Genomic DNA, 18,519 nt, shown 5'->3' on the forward strand with positions numbered 1-18,519 from the left:
CCCCAATGTGGTGAGCATGCCACCTTAAGCCTTGCATGAGATATTTACATACAGATCTTTTTTCTTATTAAAGCCTTATATTCTGTCCTGAGACACCATATTATCTACTGTGCTTTGGATCTGGAAGATTAGCTGGCTGCTCCTGTATTTTTTGACAATTCTATTTCTTAATTAGCTACTTAAGGGAGGTTTTTAAATAACTTGAAATACTACCTCTCAGTTGATGGATGGGCACTTTGCTTTCAGAATACCATTATTGCTTCTTACTCTCTTTTTTTTTTTTCTTTTCCTCTTTTTTCCCTTCCCTCCCCTCATCCATCCTCCCTATAAGGACAAAAATTACAAAGATTTATTTTGAAATATTTAATAGCATAAAAAGTATGGCTTATGAACGCTGAGCACCAAACTGCTTTTGCTGTCCTTGCTTATGTTCCTTTGCTCACTCACTGAAATAAAACTGAAAAGATGAAGGAAAGTGGGCTGATAACTTCTGCCATTTTTTAACAGTTAATTTTCTCTTTCTTTTCCTGGGAACTTACCTCAACATCCCGGGGAAAGGGTAGATTTTTAGACTTCAGATGAGATGGTTGATACTATGATCTGCTAAAACCTGCTTTTACATTCTCTTTCATAGTCAAGTCCTTCCGATATATGCAGCTTACTTTGCGACCACGTTTTCCTTTAATATTTAATTAAATCATTACATACCTGTCAGAGTTTAGGATTTGGGGTAAATGCTGAAAACAGAAGTATCTCAGCATCCAAATTAACAGCAATACTTACCTTCTATGGAATGCTTGAAATTCCCAGAAAAGCTGCCTTACTTGGTTGAATTTTAATATGATTATGCTTGACGTTTTTGTTTGGAGTGTTTAAATCAATTTGCAGACAACTCATTTAATTTTCTCCTCACTCTGCTGCTTTCTTTTTGTCTGTCAAGGAAATAGGTGAATATTCCCACTCAGCAAAGTGGAAATAATCTGAAATATGGAGTGGTGGTCTGAACAAATTGCGATTAATTTGTAAATAGGTAATTTGCTTATTATTGAGTTATACTTTCCATTTGTTATTTTATGGTAAAATTACAGCTAACATTTCTGTTCTAACAATTAAGTAAGTTTCAGCTCTCAACAAATGTATCCAGGTGTTTTTCTCTGCTGCTCTTTGAAACAGATCTTGGGAATTTGAACAGGATGAACAGGTTTTATTCTGCAGACCTTATTTTTAGTAAAAAGATACGTAGGAGTTTATTTAGGAGTTAATGGTCATGAATGGCTGCTTTCTTTGTCTTTTGTGAATTGGACAGTTACTGGTAAACCATCACTAGTGTAAGGATTAAGACAGGAACAGAAATACTGTCCTTTTTACTTATTAAACTTAAAAGTGATGGGAAATCTAACCTAGGTTTTGTATTCATAATAGCTTGGGAATTGTCCAAGTGTGCTTATTGCTATGCCCTGATTTGTGCTTTTCTTTTACAAGATGCTGTGATAGACGGCTGGGTGGTTAATCATCAACAAATTTCTGTGTATTTGGTAGCACAGGTATGAAATGAATTTTGTTTTTTTTCTACAAGATTTTAAGTCCAACTGAAGAAAATAGTGCTTCTGAGGACAACTCTTAATCCTTTAATTTTTGGAGACTCTGGTGTCTGTTAGTACACTGGCAAGTGTGTATTTCACACTCAGTTATTCAGGACTATGTTTGTGATGTGTCCCTGCAGAGATCTTTGCTGTGGATCAGCAGGATAAGCAGTAGAAGTGCAGGGAATGTGTTTTGAGTTGACCGCTTTTTAGTTTTGAATAGGCCGTGCAGTTAGGAACGTGTAACCAACCTGAATGTAGTTAAATAACTTGTTCGCATAATTAGCACACTCTAAGATTATTATAATCCTGAATTGCCTGAGTGCTGGCTGCTGTCTTGATCAGTAACATTTACTGAAATTGGTGGGAGGCAAAGTTTGCTTTGCAGGATAAGACTGTGTACTTGTTCTGACCCAGACCTTAATCAGGTCTGACTTTTGTAGTCAGTGGAGATAAACTGAGACAAAACCAGTGGGAAGGACCTCTTATGAAGCCCAGGAACTTCAGATGTAGTACCAGCATGACATTAAGCTAGGCTTGTGCAAGTCCATATTTTGGCTTTTTGTTTTTAAATTGCCACTTTTCAACTGTAATAGGTTTGTTACATCTATTTCTGTCACGTCTTATAAGTTAATATTTTTTCTTCCCAGTGTTAATTTTACTGAGAAAAGTGTGTATGGGTGGTGGGCTTTGCTTTTCAATGGAAAATATTCCTTCTAAAATCAATTATTGCCTACAGCTGTAATAATTTAGATTCCTGTCCATCAAAAGGACTTAAAGTTATAACAGTCTCCCTGATCTGTGAAAGCATGCGGCAAAGCCCTTTGCTGGATCATTTGGTAAGTTACACTGCAGAAATGATTCTTTTTTTCTCTAGATAATGTAAACAGAATAAAGATATGAGGTTAGTGAATAGGAACTTTCTACTTACTTGCAAACTTCCTTGTTGATACGGAGGTCGATTTTTTTTTTATTTTATTTTTTTTTTAAATTATTCCACCTGTCTTCCCCACAAGAGCATAAGGTACATAGGCATTTCACTTGTTTGAACAAGGAGCAGCTGTATCAGTTCACCTTTACAGTTTACAGCTTTTGAAAAAGAGACGTTTGAAAGTGCATTTCAGATCTATTGGGCTGGTTTACATTCTGTGTGAAGTCGGTCCACTACTAGCAATATTTTCTGAGAGGTTAGAATTGCTTGTTTGGCACATGTGTAACAGGCAGAACTGCTCTGTTTCTCTTCTTTTTTTAGTCAGTAATACTGTATCCATCACAGAAATACTTTAACCTGTTTTGTCCATTCGGTATGGTACTCCTATTTCACAGTATCACAGTATGTTTGGGATTGGAAGGGACCTCAAAAGATCATCTAGTTCAATCCCCCTGCTGGAGCAGGAACACCTAGGTGAGGTCACACAGGAACATGTCCAGGCGGGTTTTGAATGTCTCCAGGGAAGGAGACTCCACAACCTCCCTGGGCAGCCTGTTCCAGTGCTCTGGCACCCTCACTGAGAAGAAGTTTTTTCTCAAATTTAAGCGGAACTTCTTGTGTTCCAGCTTGATCCCATTACCCTTGTCCTATCATTGTTTGCCACCGAGAAGAGCCTGGCTCCATCCTCATGGCACTCACCCTTTATATATTTATAAACATTAATGAGGTCCCCCCTTAGTCTCCTCTTCTCCAAACTAAAGAGACCCAGCTCCCTCAGCCTTTCTTCATAAGGGAGATGCTCCACTCCCTTAATCATATTTGTTGCCCTACGCTGGACCCTCTCCAGCAGTTCCCTGTCCTTCTGGAACTGAGGGGCCCAGAACTGTACACAATATTCCAGATGTGGTCTCACCAGGGCAGAGTAGAGGGGAAGGAGAACCTCTCTCGATCTACTAGCCACCCCTCTCCTAATACACCCCAGGATGCCATTTGCCTTCCTGGCCACAAGGGCACAGTGCTGGCTCATGGTCATCCTGTTGTCCACCAGGACCCCCAGGTCCCTTTCCCCTACACTGCTCTCTAATATCTAATTTCCCAACCTATACTGGAACCTGGGGTTGTTCCTACCCAGATGCAGGACTCTACACTTGCCCTTGTTAAATTTCATCAGGTTATTCCCCGCCCAACTCTCCAGCCTGTCCAAGTCCCGCTGGATGGCAGCACAGCCTTCTGGCGTGTCAGCCACTCCTCCCAGCTTCGTGTCATCAGCAAACTTGCTGTTAGTACACTCTATTCCCTCATCTAAATCGTTAATGAATATATTGAATAATATTGGCCCCAGTACTGACCCCTGAGGCACTCCACTAGATACTGGCCTCCAACTAGACTCCGCACCATTGACTACCACTCTCTGGCTTCTCTCCTTAAGCCAGTTTGCAACCCACCTCACTACTCTATTGTCTACACCACACCTCCTCAACTTAGCTGTGAGGATGCTGTGGGAGACTGTGTCAAAGGCTTTACTGAAGTATTTGCCATAGTTCTATATGTGTACATGTTTGGAGTGTTGATCTAATACTACTTCTTAATGCTTCTGTCAAGCTTTCTCTGCCCATTATAGGAAAAACATGAAAGTGTGCCATAGTTTGCTAACCTTGTTTCTTCTTCATTGTACCAGTGTGATGTGTATTGTTCGTTGAACTGATGGCTAGGAGCTTAGATGAAATTGGAATATTATGTGTGAATCTATCCTTTAGGAATGTGTTACTGCTTATTATTCTGCCGTGCAGAATAATTATAGCAGTTTATCTGTTGTGATAGAAAAAACCCACTTGCCTTACTCGAGCAGAATAGTTTTGTGATATAAGCTTCACTTAGAAGAAAGATTTATAGGAAGATTTAAAAAGAGTTTTAACTAAACAGTGTAAAAAAAAAAAAAATGGAAAGTGGTGGTTGTGATCTGGAACATATCATGTATGTTTCATAAATTTGTAATGAGATACAATACATAATATTTTGAGTGTTTGTGTGTGATGTCACTGGTAATTATCTGAAATGAGAGGGCTAGGAGGAATTGGGAAATAGCAGGGAAGATAATGAATCAAGTCTTATCTGAAGTTAGCAAGCAATATTATGGCGTAATTCAAATTCTACTGTACATGCAAAAAAAATACAAACCACACATAACGAACAAAAATATTCTGCAAGCAATGATAAAAATAATCAATTATTTACTGTTTTTGTAATGTTAAAATATTTTACCAAGGCAAGTTGCAGTCAAAAGTAATGTGAGTTATTTTGAAAATGGAAATACATCAAGATGCATTTATACAAGTGCAAGACTAAATATTTTACATAACTGTATTTCAATGAGGAGATATACAGTAAGTGCACACTTGATAACACTAAGCAGGCAAAACTTAACGTTAGTTTCATATACTGTTGTATAGTTCATGCACAGATCTCTCCCAAAGTAAAGGGGCTGTTCCAAATAATTCTTGCTGGGATGAAAAACAGGATGGGTTGCTGGTAAGGGTGTCAGCATGAATGGGGGTCAGTTATAGACATTACTTACTGTAATTTGTGATTGTCGGGGGAGAGGAGTGGCTGTTGGTGTGATAGTAATACTGCTGGTGATTTTGTTGGTGGGCTTACTGGGTAGGCCATTAGCTAGTGCTGGAGTTCTGTTGTCTTGCACTGGATGACAAGGGCTGATGGGCTTGGAATTGGTGAGAGCTTGGACGTAAGGACTTCCTAAATGGATGTGGATTTTGTTGTCCTCAGTAGTTATTACACTTGATCCCGTACTGTTAGATCTCTGGAACTGCCACGACGACTGCCTGTCTGGGGATACTCTAAAAACGGCGTGCTTGGCTCCCATTTCCAAAGCTTCCGAGGAGAGTATTGGTTCCTGAGAGCTTGAGCCTGATAAAGCCAAAGGGGACATTGTTCTTTCGGGAGTTAAAGAACCACATGATTCAGGAGTTTGAGATCTTGTAAAAGTAGCCATAGTAATAGGAGAAATAACTTGCTCTGGGCTCGTGTAACCTTCTGCTGCTTTTGATTTTACAGGCGTTAAGGAGGCGTTTTGAATAATGGTTATTCTTTGCTTTGGGGTGCCACAGTTGGGTATAACTGCTGTGCTTGTGTAGGAGTGAGGACTTTCAGTGGTAGGACTAGTTATTTCAAGTGTTGCCGTGTTCTGCCCGTGGTCTGGAGTTACTTTTATGTGAAGGGGTTGGCCAGGTGTATGGCTTAGCACTAGGTCACCAGTCTGTGCACAGTTTCCATTTTGCTTTGTATGAATCTTTCCATTCTGAGGATGGCTCTCTTTGGACTTCATCCAAGGGATCCATAATTTTTTGTTCACGGCATTTGCAATGCCCGAGTTGCTTTTGAAAGGCACTGTTTGTTCCTCCTCGTTGTTGTCTTTGTCCTCGTTATCGCTGTCTTCATACAGCTGCCCATTTATGACTGTTCGCTCTAAAGGCATGAGGGTTTTGTAATCGGGTGGTTCATTGTCTGCTGGATCTGTCTGGACTTCTTTAGAAAAAACTTCTAAGTCAGAAATTCTCCTCCCGTTGAGACCGGGCCTGCAGTTCTTACTGAAGCGCCTGCACCTCTCCAGTTCTTTTGTGAGGCTTTCCATTTCTCTTGCTAACTCCCTATTCTTGTTTTCTTGCTGGATGAGTTTCTTCTGTAAGACTGTATGGTCACCTCGGAGATGGCAGATTAGGTCCTCCGTTGCCATGTATTCATGAATTTTCTCTTTCAGTGCATCTACTTCTCTGGAAAGATGACTTGATTTAGCTTCCTCTTCTTTGAGCTTCTTAAAAAGACGCTGCTCTTGATTGGACTCTGCCTTTTCTGTTAATTTATACCTTGCTACTTCCATTTTCACAGCCTCCAGCTCCTCTGATAGGAGCTTGGCTCTGTCGCGTTCATTGACGTATCTTCGTTCGAGAGACTCAAATTCATCTTCAGTTTTCATAAGATCGTCTTCTATAGCCTTCATTTCTTTCAGCTTCTGCTTAAGTCTCTCAACTTCTTGAGAAAGCTCCTTGATTTTGTTGTTCTCCTGCTGCAAGGAGGTGCTGGATTTAGTAGTCTCCTTAAGTTTATTTTTAAGAAACTCTTTTTCAATAGCTTCCAGTGACTGAAGTCTTTTTCTTAGAATATTCACTTTGGAAACAAGATCACTTCCTTTCTCCTCTTCTGCTTTGAGTTTGTTTTTCAGTTCATCTCTTTCTTTTATAACACTGGACACTTTTTCCTCTGCATCAGATTTTGACTTCAGTGCCTTTTTACTTTCCTCGATTAGTTTTTCTGTAACGGACATCACTTTATTTTGTTCCACCTGAAGCTGTGAAGTTGCAGCTTGCAGCTTTTCTTCCGTTTGCTTTATTTTTTCACTCATAGTTTTTCTTTCATCCACAAGCATCACTGTTAGACTTTTCAGTTTTGTTAAATCTTCTTTAAGCGTAAACTCAGTTTTTTCTAACTTACTTTCAATTGCTTCAAGCTCGCCAATTCTAGCTTTTAAGCCATCCAGCTCATGGGTCAACTGGTTTGTTAACATTTTTTCTCTTTCTAGGTTGCATTTCAGGGAGTAGCATTCCTGTTTGCTCTTGTTGAAAGCATCTTCTAATTTCTCCAGCTCCATGATTCTTTTGTTGAGTTTGTCAACTTCCCCTTTAAGGTTCTTGCTCTGTGATGCTTCTTTTTCTAACTTTCTGTTAAGTTCTCTGCACTGATCTTCCATTTTTATGAGCTCTTCATCTTTTCCTTCCATCTCCAGCAGTCGTTTCCGTAGTTCTTCTACTTCGGTCATAAGCGTGGAGTTCCCACAGTCTCCCTTATTTACCTTATCTCTTAGGTCTTGCAGTTCTTCTTCTGCTTTTCTTAAAGATTTATTGGTCTCTTCTAGCTCATCAATTTGTCGGCTGAGAGCAGTTAATTTTAAGCGGAGCTGACGATTCTGACTGTCTTCATTGGTTAGTTTGGCCATCATTGCTTCTTGGTCTTGGGAAATCTTACTGCTTTGGGCTTGCAGTTCAGCTTCCAGCCTGCTGGCTCTCTGTTCCTCTTCTTGGACTTTTGCTTCAGCAAAAGCCAGCTTCTCGTGTGCTTGTTCAGCAGAAGTGGTTAATTCTTGAATTTTTTTACTTTGTTGATTCAACTGCTCAGTGAGTCTTTGCTGTTCATCCACCACCATTAAAGCAAAGGATTTCAGTTTAGTCAATTCCTCTTTCAGCTTAGCTATTTTCTTGTTGCTTTCCTGTTCTTTTTTTGCCTGATATGCTGTTTCTTGTTCAAGCAGCTTTTTCAGTCTGTGGGAAGAAATAATATTGTACTTTGTAGTCATTTTTATGGACATTTAAAAACACACCTGAAACATTATGGTGTCTTTGCCAGATGTGAATGAACATCCGCTTGTAACTACAAGCAGAACTTTCCTTTCAGTGTCATGGGGCCTTATTTTCTACTCAGAGGTTCTTTTGCAATGGACACTTCAATATGATAATTTAGACTTAGCAATTTCAGTGATTATGCATCTTTGATTACGTTTTCAGCTTTTGGCTGGTATTGGTGCAACACAACTTTTTGCTCTTCTGCACTGGAACAACACTGATTTTGGCTGTTTGCTGAGGCTGGCTATGTGCAAGCAGGCTTTTTTTTTAAGAAACGGGATTATCATAGTGATTGAGAAATTAAATCAGTGCAGCCCTCAAGGACAGGTATAATTTACAGCATCATAAACCTCCTGATACCCTCAAGTTACTTCTAGACCATCCTGCTGTTTTACGATGTTTTATGATTAAACCTTATGGATGTTGAAGTATGTGAAGGAAACGTAGCCACACTGGGCAGTTAGTCAGACTGCCTAATGTCCATTTCTAAGCAGCACATCAGAGCAAAACTAAACATTGCAGGTAAGTCAGTTGTCAGTGAAAATGCAGGCCTCCTCACCTTGTATCAGACAAAAAAAAAAAAATGCAAGTCAGCAGATAAACAGGTGCCTTCTAAATTTAAGAAAGCCCGAACACCTTGATGTCTGTTAGGCTTGGATTTGTTCTTATATCCCAAACTTGCAGAAATACCTAAGTGCAACCCTGCTTTTATATGCTTCTTGAACGTTTTCATAATGGTTTTCCAAAATCAGTTTTCCAAGTTTATAGTAGTACTCAGTCTTTACTGAGGTGCAACATACTTTATTTGTTAATGACTTGAGATAAGATTTGCACTTGTTTATGTGAGATCCTAAGAAACCTCAAAACACATCAAATGATTAGGTTCTTTTGTAGACTTTTCTTTGTCAGGGAGATGCTTGTGGAGTTGATCTGAGGTATGATCAGGTTTGTCTGGCACATTTGCCTCTTTTCAATTCGATTTTTCATGCAGCCAACCTGTAACTATATTCTGGTATTAAAGAAAAGTCTGAAAAGCCTAGATTGAAGTGATAAATTATTAGAATTTGTATGTTTCACCATTGTTCATATGTGTTGTATGTATCCCAGTTGTGCAGATTAGGCAAGGGAAATTAATTGCGTATCAGGACTGTACTTGCACAAAATGACTTATTCAACACTCATTAGCTGAGGCCCCTTTTTTTCGTTTTTTTCCCCCCTCTGAAATACGACTATGACTACACGTTGCTGCTGAGAAGTAAGATTGCTGTTCCACATTGGTCTCCGGTCACTATTGTGATGCCCTTGTCCGAGTGGTGAGTCTTCACAGCTTCCCACTGGCAAGTTCCTGTGTCAGCCATCCTTTCAGTTCAGGAAGAGGTTAGATAACGGCCTCCTTTGCACAGCTCTTTACTACCTGTTGGCTGACTGGAGGCATGTATTTCTGGGCATTTAACAGGCCACCTCAGCAACATCCCCTTTGGCGGCATTGTAGGTTTTCTTGCACGGAGAGAGGAAGACCCCGCTGTTCTACAACCGTCCATCGGACTTGTCTGATTGAATGGTGATGTTGTATAGAGGTTTATGACTATAAAATTTCTTGTAACAACTTCGCCATGCCCAGTGTTTTTATTTTAGTGCATAATCTGCACTATATTGGATGTATTTAAATGCTTTATATGAAAAATTGTCAGAATGGGAAGTAGCAATAAACAGAGTTGGTATCAAAGACTTACACCAGCCACAGATTCTTTACAGCAGTCAGTTAACATAATGGGGAAAACAGACAAGAAGAGGTATAAGTGGAGAGGGAGAGATTTGTGGAATGAGCTTGAAGGAATGCTGCTGGCTGACCGGACAAATAAACGGGGAGAAGACTGCGCCATCTTCAAAGGCAGCTTTTCACTGTGGTGTTGGTGTATAAACTTTTCAGTGCTACTTTAGTTCGAGTTGTTTTTAGTGTAAAAGTCTCTGTTCCCTCCCCACCCTTGTCTCTAAATGCTTTAGTAGTGAAGTTCAATTGATGATTTACCGTTGCCATAGAACCATAACAGAAGCATAACTAACAATTTCATTTGGAATGAACTCAGTTTTTGTGTGTGTGTGTGAAGTTAAGACGTATTAATACTGTTAAAACAGAGTTGGGCTTATTTGCATTTGATTTGTTTTAGCTTGTTTCAATATAATTTATTTTTGTAAGGCAAATTTAGCTGAGGTGATTAATGCCTAAATTAATCATTGTTTTACCCAACACTTCCATATTAACTAGTTGATATCTCTCTGGCCAAATGAAACTGGTGACTGATGCCCCTTAAATTGCTTTAGAAAGAAAAATCTTAGACCAAATAGTAACCAGGAATTGTAATTTTCATAGAGATGCTGTATATTTTTTTATGATGCACATAGGGTAATTGTGTATAAATAATAAATAAAATCAGTTGACAAATGCTTCAGTGAATAATCCCAGCAGTCCTTCCAGTAAGCATCTGTCTATGTACAATTTGTATTTTTTTCTGTCTTCTTCTCCTCTTTGTTTCTTCTATAACTTATTTCTCAAGATATCTGGAATGCATAAGATCTGCTTCAGCAAAGTCCTTGAGGTTCCAACCCCAACTGAGTACTTGAGTAAGGTAGTCTGATCCAATCTCTGATCAAGTCTGTGTTGCAAGGGCTATTTGAACGGAAGTAGCTAAATTATTGATATCTGACCTGGATCATTGTATAAACTGAGAAAGATTTTCGAGAGATTCAGTTTCTTTGCTCATGCCAGAGGACTTTAGGGTATTTGAAAATGTTTCCTTCATTCAAAAGACAAAATGCAGTTTTAAGATTCACACAGAAAAGCAAATATTTCTAACACCTGAGATCTATTTCTTTTTGAAAAAAATACTTCTATAAAATCACTCAACTGAAGTTAAGTTACAGAGCATAGAGTGAAATCTGTGAGTTAAAGGATTGTAGTGTATTTCTAGAAAGAAAAAAGAGGTGCATTAAGCATGGTATATATTTTTTTATCTTGTGTAATTAAACATGGTTTTGTACTTGTTTTTGATAACTAGAGGTGTATTCATACGTTCCTATACAGAAATGTTCATATATTCCTATACATAAAATGCCCTCAACAGTGCTGAATAGATAATGATTTCTTGGACAGAATTGAGATTGATATTGTAAGAAATCAACTGGGAGTCTGTTCATATTTGCAGAAGAATTTTTACCTTGGCTGCTGAATTCCTGCTTCATGGTTCAGTGGGTCACAGGAACTGTATCTGCACACATGCACTTAGGAATGGAGAGGACCCCGAAATATTTGAGTCTTTTTTTTTTTAGTGGTGGGTTTTTTTGTGTGTGGGTTTTTTTGTTTGTGGGTTTTTTTGTTGGTGCTTTTTTTTAAATTCATGGCTTGTTTTTTGTCACCTTTGTTAGGTAACCTGACTTCTACAGGTCAGGACTTGATGTCTATCACTTGAATTGAGGCACATCACATGTTTAATTGAAGAAGTGCTGTAACTGATAATAGCACTCTGTGATATTTTCCATACTTTTGTGACAGAATAACAATACTTTGTGTTAACTTAATCCAAAATGCTCTCTGCCTGCAGAAGAGTATACAGAGTATTTGAGAGAGCAATTTTACCAAAGATATGCAAAGGTCAAAAAATGTTGGTTAAAAAAAAAAGAATAGGTGCTCCCCTATCCAAAAAATATTTTTATCGTTTTCATTTCCAGTTGAGTTTCATGATCATGTAATTTTATATTCGGCAAAGGTAGGTATATCATTTAGTCAAAGCTTTCCCATATAATTCCAAGCAGTTGATGTCATAGGACTAACCCTTCTGAATCCAGGCCAGTAAAAACAGAGATTGGAAATTATTTTTATGAATCTGAATGTTAGGTAGTTAAACAGAGTCAGGGCAGTGTCTTATTACTTTTTCTTCAGAGCTTCTGTTATAAACGACTGTTTCTTGTGCCTTACTATCATACTTGTTTGCAATACCAGTTTCCTTAAAGAATTTTTGTTTCTCAGCTCTCCTCTATTCTTTATAATCGCTTTCCTCAGTAAGCACACTATAGCTTCTTTATGTTAATAGCATGCATCCAATTGTGTTTCCCTGTTTTCCCTTTTCTTTTTTTCAAATACATGCAGCTTTGGCTACACTACATGGTATTTAGCAACATAATGACTATGTCTTCCCTACAAGAAGTGGGGACTCCCCAAAAAGTTATCTGTCTTCTTGGTGTCATGTGATATTTTGTCCTTAAATGGGGTTTTCTATTGTCATGGGGGGATCTGTATGACATAGACATTGTTTAATTTATGTTTTTACAGAATTCTTAGGGGGCTGCTTTTCCTTTGAGTTTCAGGGAAACTAAAGAAAGCATGGGAAGCTGTGATTGCAAGATCTTTATTTTTTAGAGTTCACTCTAGAATGAATAATTATTCTTAGAATAATAAGAACAAAACAGATTTTTTTTTTTTTTTCCTTTAAGCGATCTTGTAATGACAACTTTAGAAAAGGCTACGTTCTTTAAGGATGCAAGTGAAATAGGTGTTGGTTTGTAAAGCTGTACTTCTATCATTCTTTCCACCAAAGCACTGAGGAGATTTTAATATACACCTTGTCAATATCTTGATTAAATATCTTGCAGATCATTCTGCAAAAATGATCAAGATTTTCAATGTCTGCAACTTTTTTCATTTTTGTAAATCATGAAGATACATATTTCTATCTAGCTCATGTGGTCTTCACTCTTCTCCATGTAAAAGACATGGCTTACTAGAGCTTCTACAGGTAATAACATGAGGGAGACTTCCTTCTAAAGTTTTTGGATGTGTGCTTGAATTTCCCCCTGTACAATGCAAATAAAAACACTAAGCTGAAAGCTTTTAAATGTAGATGATATCATGCTTCTTCCTCTGGGGCATTCTTCCTGGTTAGCAATAAGCCATGGTTTGGCCTTTAAGAAGAGAAGAAACATGCTTCATCATTTCTGGTGAATTTTACAAGTTATTGCGATTTTGACACCAATGCAGTTAAATATTTATTTTTGGTAGAAAGCCAGGCTGTCTGTGCCTTCCACAGTTTATGGCAACAAAATTTGGGTTGGTTGGTTTGTTGAAATGGGTTTCTGGTCTTGGGATGGCTGTGTGTTCTGCTTGTTGATGTGTAATCTTTATGAAGTTATATCTTATAGCTACTTTTATGGCTCTCTTTATTATCTTTACTGATGTTTCTTCCCTTCCACCATAAAGAAAGTCAAAAGCCTTTGAAATTACAACAGCAACAACATACCATAGCTGTTGTGTAATCTGTTGGCTTTATCTGAATCAGTCAGCACTTCCCAACAGAATGTGGACGCTTATTTTAAAATTTGTTTTCCAGTATATTATTTACATATGTATATTTTAAATCATTAGTTTATACTAGGATTCAAACCTCCACAAAGGGTGTCATGTCTCAACTGCAAGAGACTGTAAGGCAAATTTCCTGATAAGGAAATGTGTTTTATAAAATGAGGACTTTTAATGAGGGGGGTGTGAGTTCTGCTTATTACTCTGCAAACTACTACAGAGTAATCGTTGTTTTATCTGATGCTTAAAATGCTGACTTGCTTTACAAGTCTTAATAAAAGTCATATATGATGAATGGTGTTGCCAGTTCTGGGTTAACTTGGGCAAAATTTCAAATGGATAACCAGATGTATTTAGCTGAGATGCTGAGCAAACATATGCAGCTAATATATTCTTTTAAAAATTAATTAATCTGGAACATTAACGTTGTTGGTGACTGGTTTCACAACAACTAAGCTGCTGAATATTCTTCCTGGTGATATAGGGATAATGGCGTTCATAAATGTTATGAAATCCTGTGTAAATTGGGTGACAGTAAATAGCATGAGAAATGTTTAACAAATTTATGTTGGTTAATTTAAGATTGGATTAACATTCACCTCTAGTTGGAATAATTTTAATTGAGTGCTAAAATTCAGTTTTGTCTTATGAAACCTCAGTTTAAGAAAATATTTTTCTCTCTTGAATTATCTTCTCTTTGTATCTAGATGTTCTTGGAAATCACCTATCAGAAACACCAGTCGTGTGTAAAAAGTATTGATGTTTTCTGTGGCAGTAACTGTTTGAATATGCAAGATGATAGTTATTAATTGTCTGTTCATTTCTAATCTTGCAGTGGTAGCCATTCGCAATGTCTGAGATTTTGAAAGGTGCAGGACTTCTAGGTGGGAGTCAAGAAGTTGTAATGCTATTAAATTGCTGCCAGATTTTTCTGTTTTCTTCTTTTTAATTATTTTTTTCTTGACTGCATATCCTGAAAAACAACTGTAAATGAGCACTGACCTGAGAAGACCACAATAATAATGAGCTTTACTTGAAGTTAGCCTTAAAAACTCAGGGTCCCAGAGTTCAGCTACTAGAAAACATGGCACAATGAATTGTGAGCTGAGCTCTGATGTGTCACCGTTTCAGATGCACTCTGCTTCCTTCTTCCGCCCCTCTAGATTTAGCAGCTATTTCAGTTATTCTTTGAACTCAGTACCTATTACTGTTGCCATTTCACTGCTACGTAATTGTGCACGTAGTGTGACTGCTAATCCTCTTCTGTTCTGAATCTGTTTTGAATGCATCAGTAACTCAGCTCACATGAATACAACTTGGGTTTTGTTGGTTAGTAGTTTGGGCTTTTTTTGTATTACTGTAGTACATATCCATTCTCCTTCTCTGTCTCTCTCACTCTCTCTCCACACTGCCTGTAAAGTCAGAAATAAAGCAAGTAATTTCAGATGCAACACCAGAATTTGGAACTCTTCAAATTTACGTCAGCCAGGAAATCATAGTTTTGCAGATGGAAAGCTTTCAGAAGGAAATGGAAAGATGAACCACAAGAGATGTGGTATAGGGGTCAAAGCAACAAGACTGAGGCAGAACTTCTCAGTTACTAATCCAGGTCCTGCTTCTGTATTTTCTTCATATTTAACAAGTAAAATTTTGCGCCTGAACTACAGATTTCTTAAAATGGAAAAGCAGTGTTGACTTACTGTAACAGATTATTTTGATAATTAATCCTAAGAGGTTTTAAAAGTATGGTAACTACATAAAATAAATCAAGACAACTACTGCTTTTTATTATTTGTGATTTTTAAATGATAGTGTCATTGAAATGATTGCATTTGATATTGCATGATAACAAGTTAAATTGATGGGAGAGATCCCATGTCTTTATGAACCCGCATTTTGCTTTAACTGTGTACTTAAAGCATTACTGCTAGAACATTATCACTTGACCACAGTTATTGAGCCATTTTTTAAATCATCAGTGCTATAAAACACTCAGTACTACAGAGATAAACAGGACAGTGTTTTTTCCATTCTTTTTTGTGTTTTTCCATTCTTTTTTGTGTTTTTCCTCTCCATGGGCAGGCAGACGCATTTGCATTGTCTGTGTGGAGTGTCAGCACCGGGGATGATTACCGCTGGAGCCTACTGCTAAGATTTAGCCAGTGAAAAATTACAGCAGGAGTTAATTGAGATGCTGAGAAGTGTCTTTTAGAGCCCAGTCTGCCTCCACCCTGTTCTCTGTGGGAAGGTGAGGCACAAAAAGGAAGTACAGCTTGCTCAAGTTCTGGAAATTTCTGGTCAGGCTGCTACTAGCACTGATACCCTGGACATGTGTGTTCAGTTTGTATGAGGCAAATCCTGCTTAGTTATCACTGCCATGCTGTGTTACTGTTGATGGTAGTGTAATAGTTGGAGAGCTGAATTTTTGGCTTGGCTATTTAATCTGCATCCTTCAAGTGACTGAGGAGTTTGCAGAAGTCCCGATTCCCTGAATGAGTCAGTTACTTGAGCTCTGTGTAAGTTTGTAACCCTTAAGTCATCTTTTTACACTTCTCAGTTTAATGATAATACTGGTTTTTGATCAAGTGAACAATCTTTGTCTTCTTTAAGCAATTTCAGTAGGTAAACCGTGTCTAAAATTTGTGAGTTTTTTATCCTGTATGTTACATTACAGTGTGCAAGTTCAAGGTGGACCTCTGTTTTTTGGATGCTTTTTCAGTTGAGAAAATAGATGCTTTTCTGGCATCTGATTCACCTGGCGCAGTGCTAGTGCTGCTGTCTTGACCAGAACTGGGCATAATTGTGAAGGATCCAATTCATACAAACTTTTTTTAACTTCAATTAGTTAATATTTTTGGTATGACAGAAGATGGCACTCAGCCAACAATAACACATCATGTTACTCAGAGGAGGCTGGTTAGTGGTAAATGTCATTTTCCCATAACATTTACAGGAACTGGATGTTCCCTAAAACAATTTTAACACACATTTTATACAGAAATAAATGTCTGGGGCCACATTTTCATCCACGAGCAGAACAGGCACTGTGCCTATCTCTTATGCTAACCATGACCTTATTTGTATGTTATCAGTCATCAGCAGTGGTAAAATTTAGAACTTTCCATAGTGCCACACGCATTTCCTCTGCTGAACTGAATGAAGGCATCCTCCTCGTTGCTGCCAGTCCTGGATGAGCGGCTCAGTCAAACAGTGGCCACTTGCTTTTGGACAGGTGAAAGCTGGCTGCAAACTTTAGTATGTTCTCCACACGCTCAATGCACATGACAAGAATTTATGTGCTGAAATTGTGGTTAGAACCACACAGGTTAAACATTACGAATTGAAGAAAGGTACTTTAGTACTGAATGGGACTGTCTGGGAAGACTTTGAGTTTGCCATCATTCGGAGTAATGGGGTTAGTTAAAAGCAATTAGACAAACATTCCTCAGGAATGATGTAGGTGGTGTCGCTCCTGTGCAGGATAAAATTCTATGACTTCTTGAGGGGTCCTGTTTGTACCCGCATAATCTTTATTATATACATACATCCTAAGACTTCCTGAAGTAGCTCTGTGTATGTATATAATAAATTCTGAGTGCTTCAACACTTTAATCAGGTTTGCTGATACTGTTATAACTTTTTATAGTAGCAAAGACTGGAATTGATAAGAGCAGTTGTAACACTAATGTCAAACAGATATTTCACTTTTAAGCTAAATTTGTACCTTTTTCCTGTAGGCCTGGTAATGTGAGAGTGTCTGTTTTCTCAAAGACTTGGCCAGCACTTCATCTTGGAGGACACAAGTGAAAGCGAGTTTGTAGCAAGGCATTGCAGCATGGTTAACTAGTTAAGGATGGCTTTGAAGCTACAAGTGATGAAGAATGCTGCTACTTTCCTGCAAACAGTAAATTGTATTAAAACTATTTCTGATGTATTACAAGTTGCTTCTGGGTATAGTTTGAGGTATTGAAGCTCTCTAGTTCTGGGGACTTTGCTACCTGGGAGATAATTCATTTTCTTGCTATCTGTCCTAATCCTGCTAAATGTCTTGTTTGTCTCCTGTATCTGAATGTGTTTGCTCTTGAAGTGTAGGATGTTTGGAAGCTGCATCTTCTCAGTAGGACCTTGGTCCATATTGGCCTGGGAGAACTTGGTGAATCATCTAAAGGTGCAAAGTCAGTGCATTCCTGTTTAAAGTGTGTTAGGCCTTTGCACAGCTGCTCTTGTTCAGGATTTATGTTTACACGTTTTCTCCAAACTGATCCTCTTCAAAGAGGACTAACACATTGGTTTTAGACTGCAGGACAGGAAGCTACAGTGGAGAGCGGAAGATGATAGTCTGAGAATTTTTTTAATGGTTATAGTTCTAACCAAGGTTTACTTCATAGATCTAATTCACATATTTAAATAACAAATAATAATTTTAAGTAGCCTTTTCACCTGTGATGATTTGTTTAGCGAAAAGAAGCAACTTTTACTATCAGGTGTGTTGATTATCATGTTGAAGTAAGATCTTCCATTATTCTGCAGCCTTGATAGTTCACTGTGTTGAAGATCAAATACCCTGCTTAAGCACAATAGAAAACTGGGTCATTTAGTCATGTGCCCACTCAAAGTGCAAATAACAGTTTGTATGTAGAATATTTTGTTTGTTTTTCTCTAGCTACTTGCATGTGTGTTCAGCAGCTGGAGTAACTGTTGCTTGCTTTGGAAAGGAAATGTTTCTCTATTTATTAGGAAAAAAACCCTAAACTATTAGGGTGAAAAAGTGGGTTTTACTATTTCTAGCTATTCTATGACCTTTCTTAATCTCTTTTAAAATTGATCTGAACAGTCTTCTTAAAGCCAAGAGAGATACTTACTTTTTCCATAATTAGTTGTTTTCCATTTTTTTCTCTCTGCCTTTCAAAAACTGTCATAGAAAAAAGTCTTTTTTAGGAAAAAGGAGGGTCATGTGCATGTATACTTCCCGTGCCCCTTCAATATGAAGACTTCTAGACTCCAAGTGTTCCCTGTTCTTCAAACAACTGTTAATTCAGTCAAACATTCCCTGCTTCATTATTGTACCCGAAATTGATTTATAACTCAGTATCGTTATGTGACTGAAGGGCATTTGGCTACATGCCTTATTTGATCTCTTGCCTCTTGGCTGATGGTCTGTGATGTTTAGGTTATATTTTCCTATTTTCAGATGTCACTCTGAAAATGAAGGAGCTGTAGCATGCTTTCATGTACAGTATGTTT

General features: G+C 38.0%; 2 protein-coding genes across 9 annotated transcripts in view; one reads left to right on the plus strand and one right to left on the minus strand.

The window, feature by feature from the left end:
• The window catches only part of CMSS1 (cms1 ribosomal small subunit homolog), a 251,048-nt gene that overhangs the window by 13,924 nt on the left and 218,605 nt on the right, over nucleotides 1-18,519 (plus strand). The window lies entirely within an intron of this gene.
• Nucleotides 1-18,519, minus strand: part of FILIP1L (filamin A interacting protein 1 like) — an 89,858-nt gene that overhangs the window by 12,097 nt on the left and 59,242 nt on the right. For 4 of the 5 annotated variants that reach the window (XM_065062366.1, XM_065062359.1, XM_065062352.1 and 1 more), the window contains one exon: nucleotides 5,090-7,844. In XM_065062366.1, the coding sequence (XP_064918438.1) occupies nucleotides 5,090-7,844 (2,755 nt within the window). Of the gene's footprint in view, nucleotides 1-878; nucleotides 933-5,089; nucleotides 7,845-18,519 lie in introns of those variants that run through there. The other variant, XM_021293253.2, reaches the window with a different exon arrangement.

The sequence above is a fragment of the Columba livia genome, chromosome 1 (assembly GCF_036013475.1).
Source record: "Columba livia isolate bColLiv1 breed racing homer chromosome 1, bColLiv1.pat.W.v2, whole genome shotgun sequence".
In the NCBI taxonomy this organism is placed as follows: Eukaryota; Metazoa; Chordata; class Aves; order Columbiformes; family Columbidae; genus Columba; species Columba livia.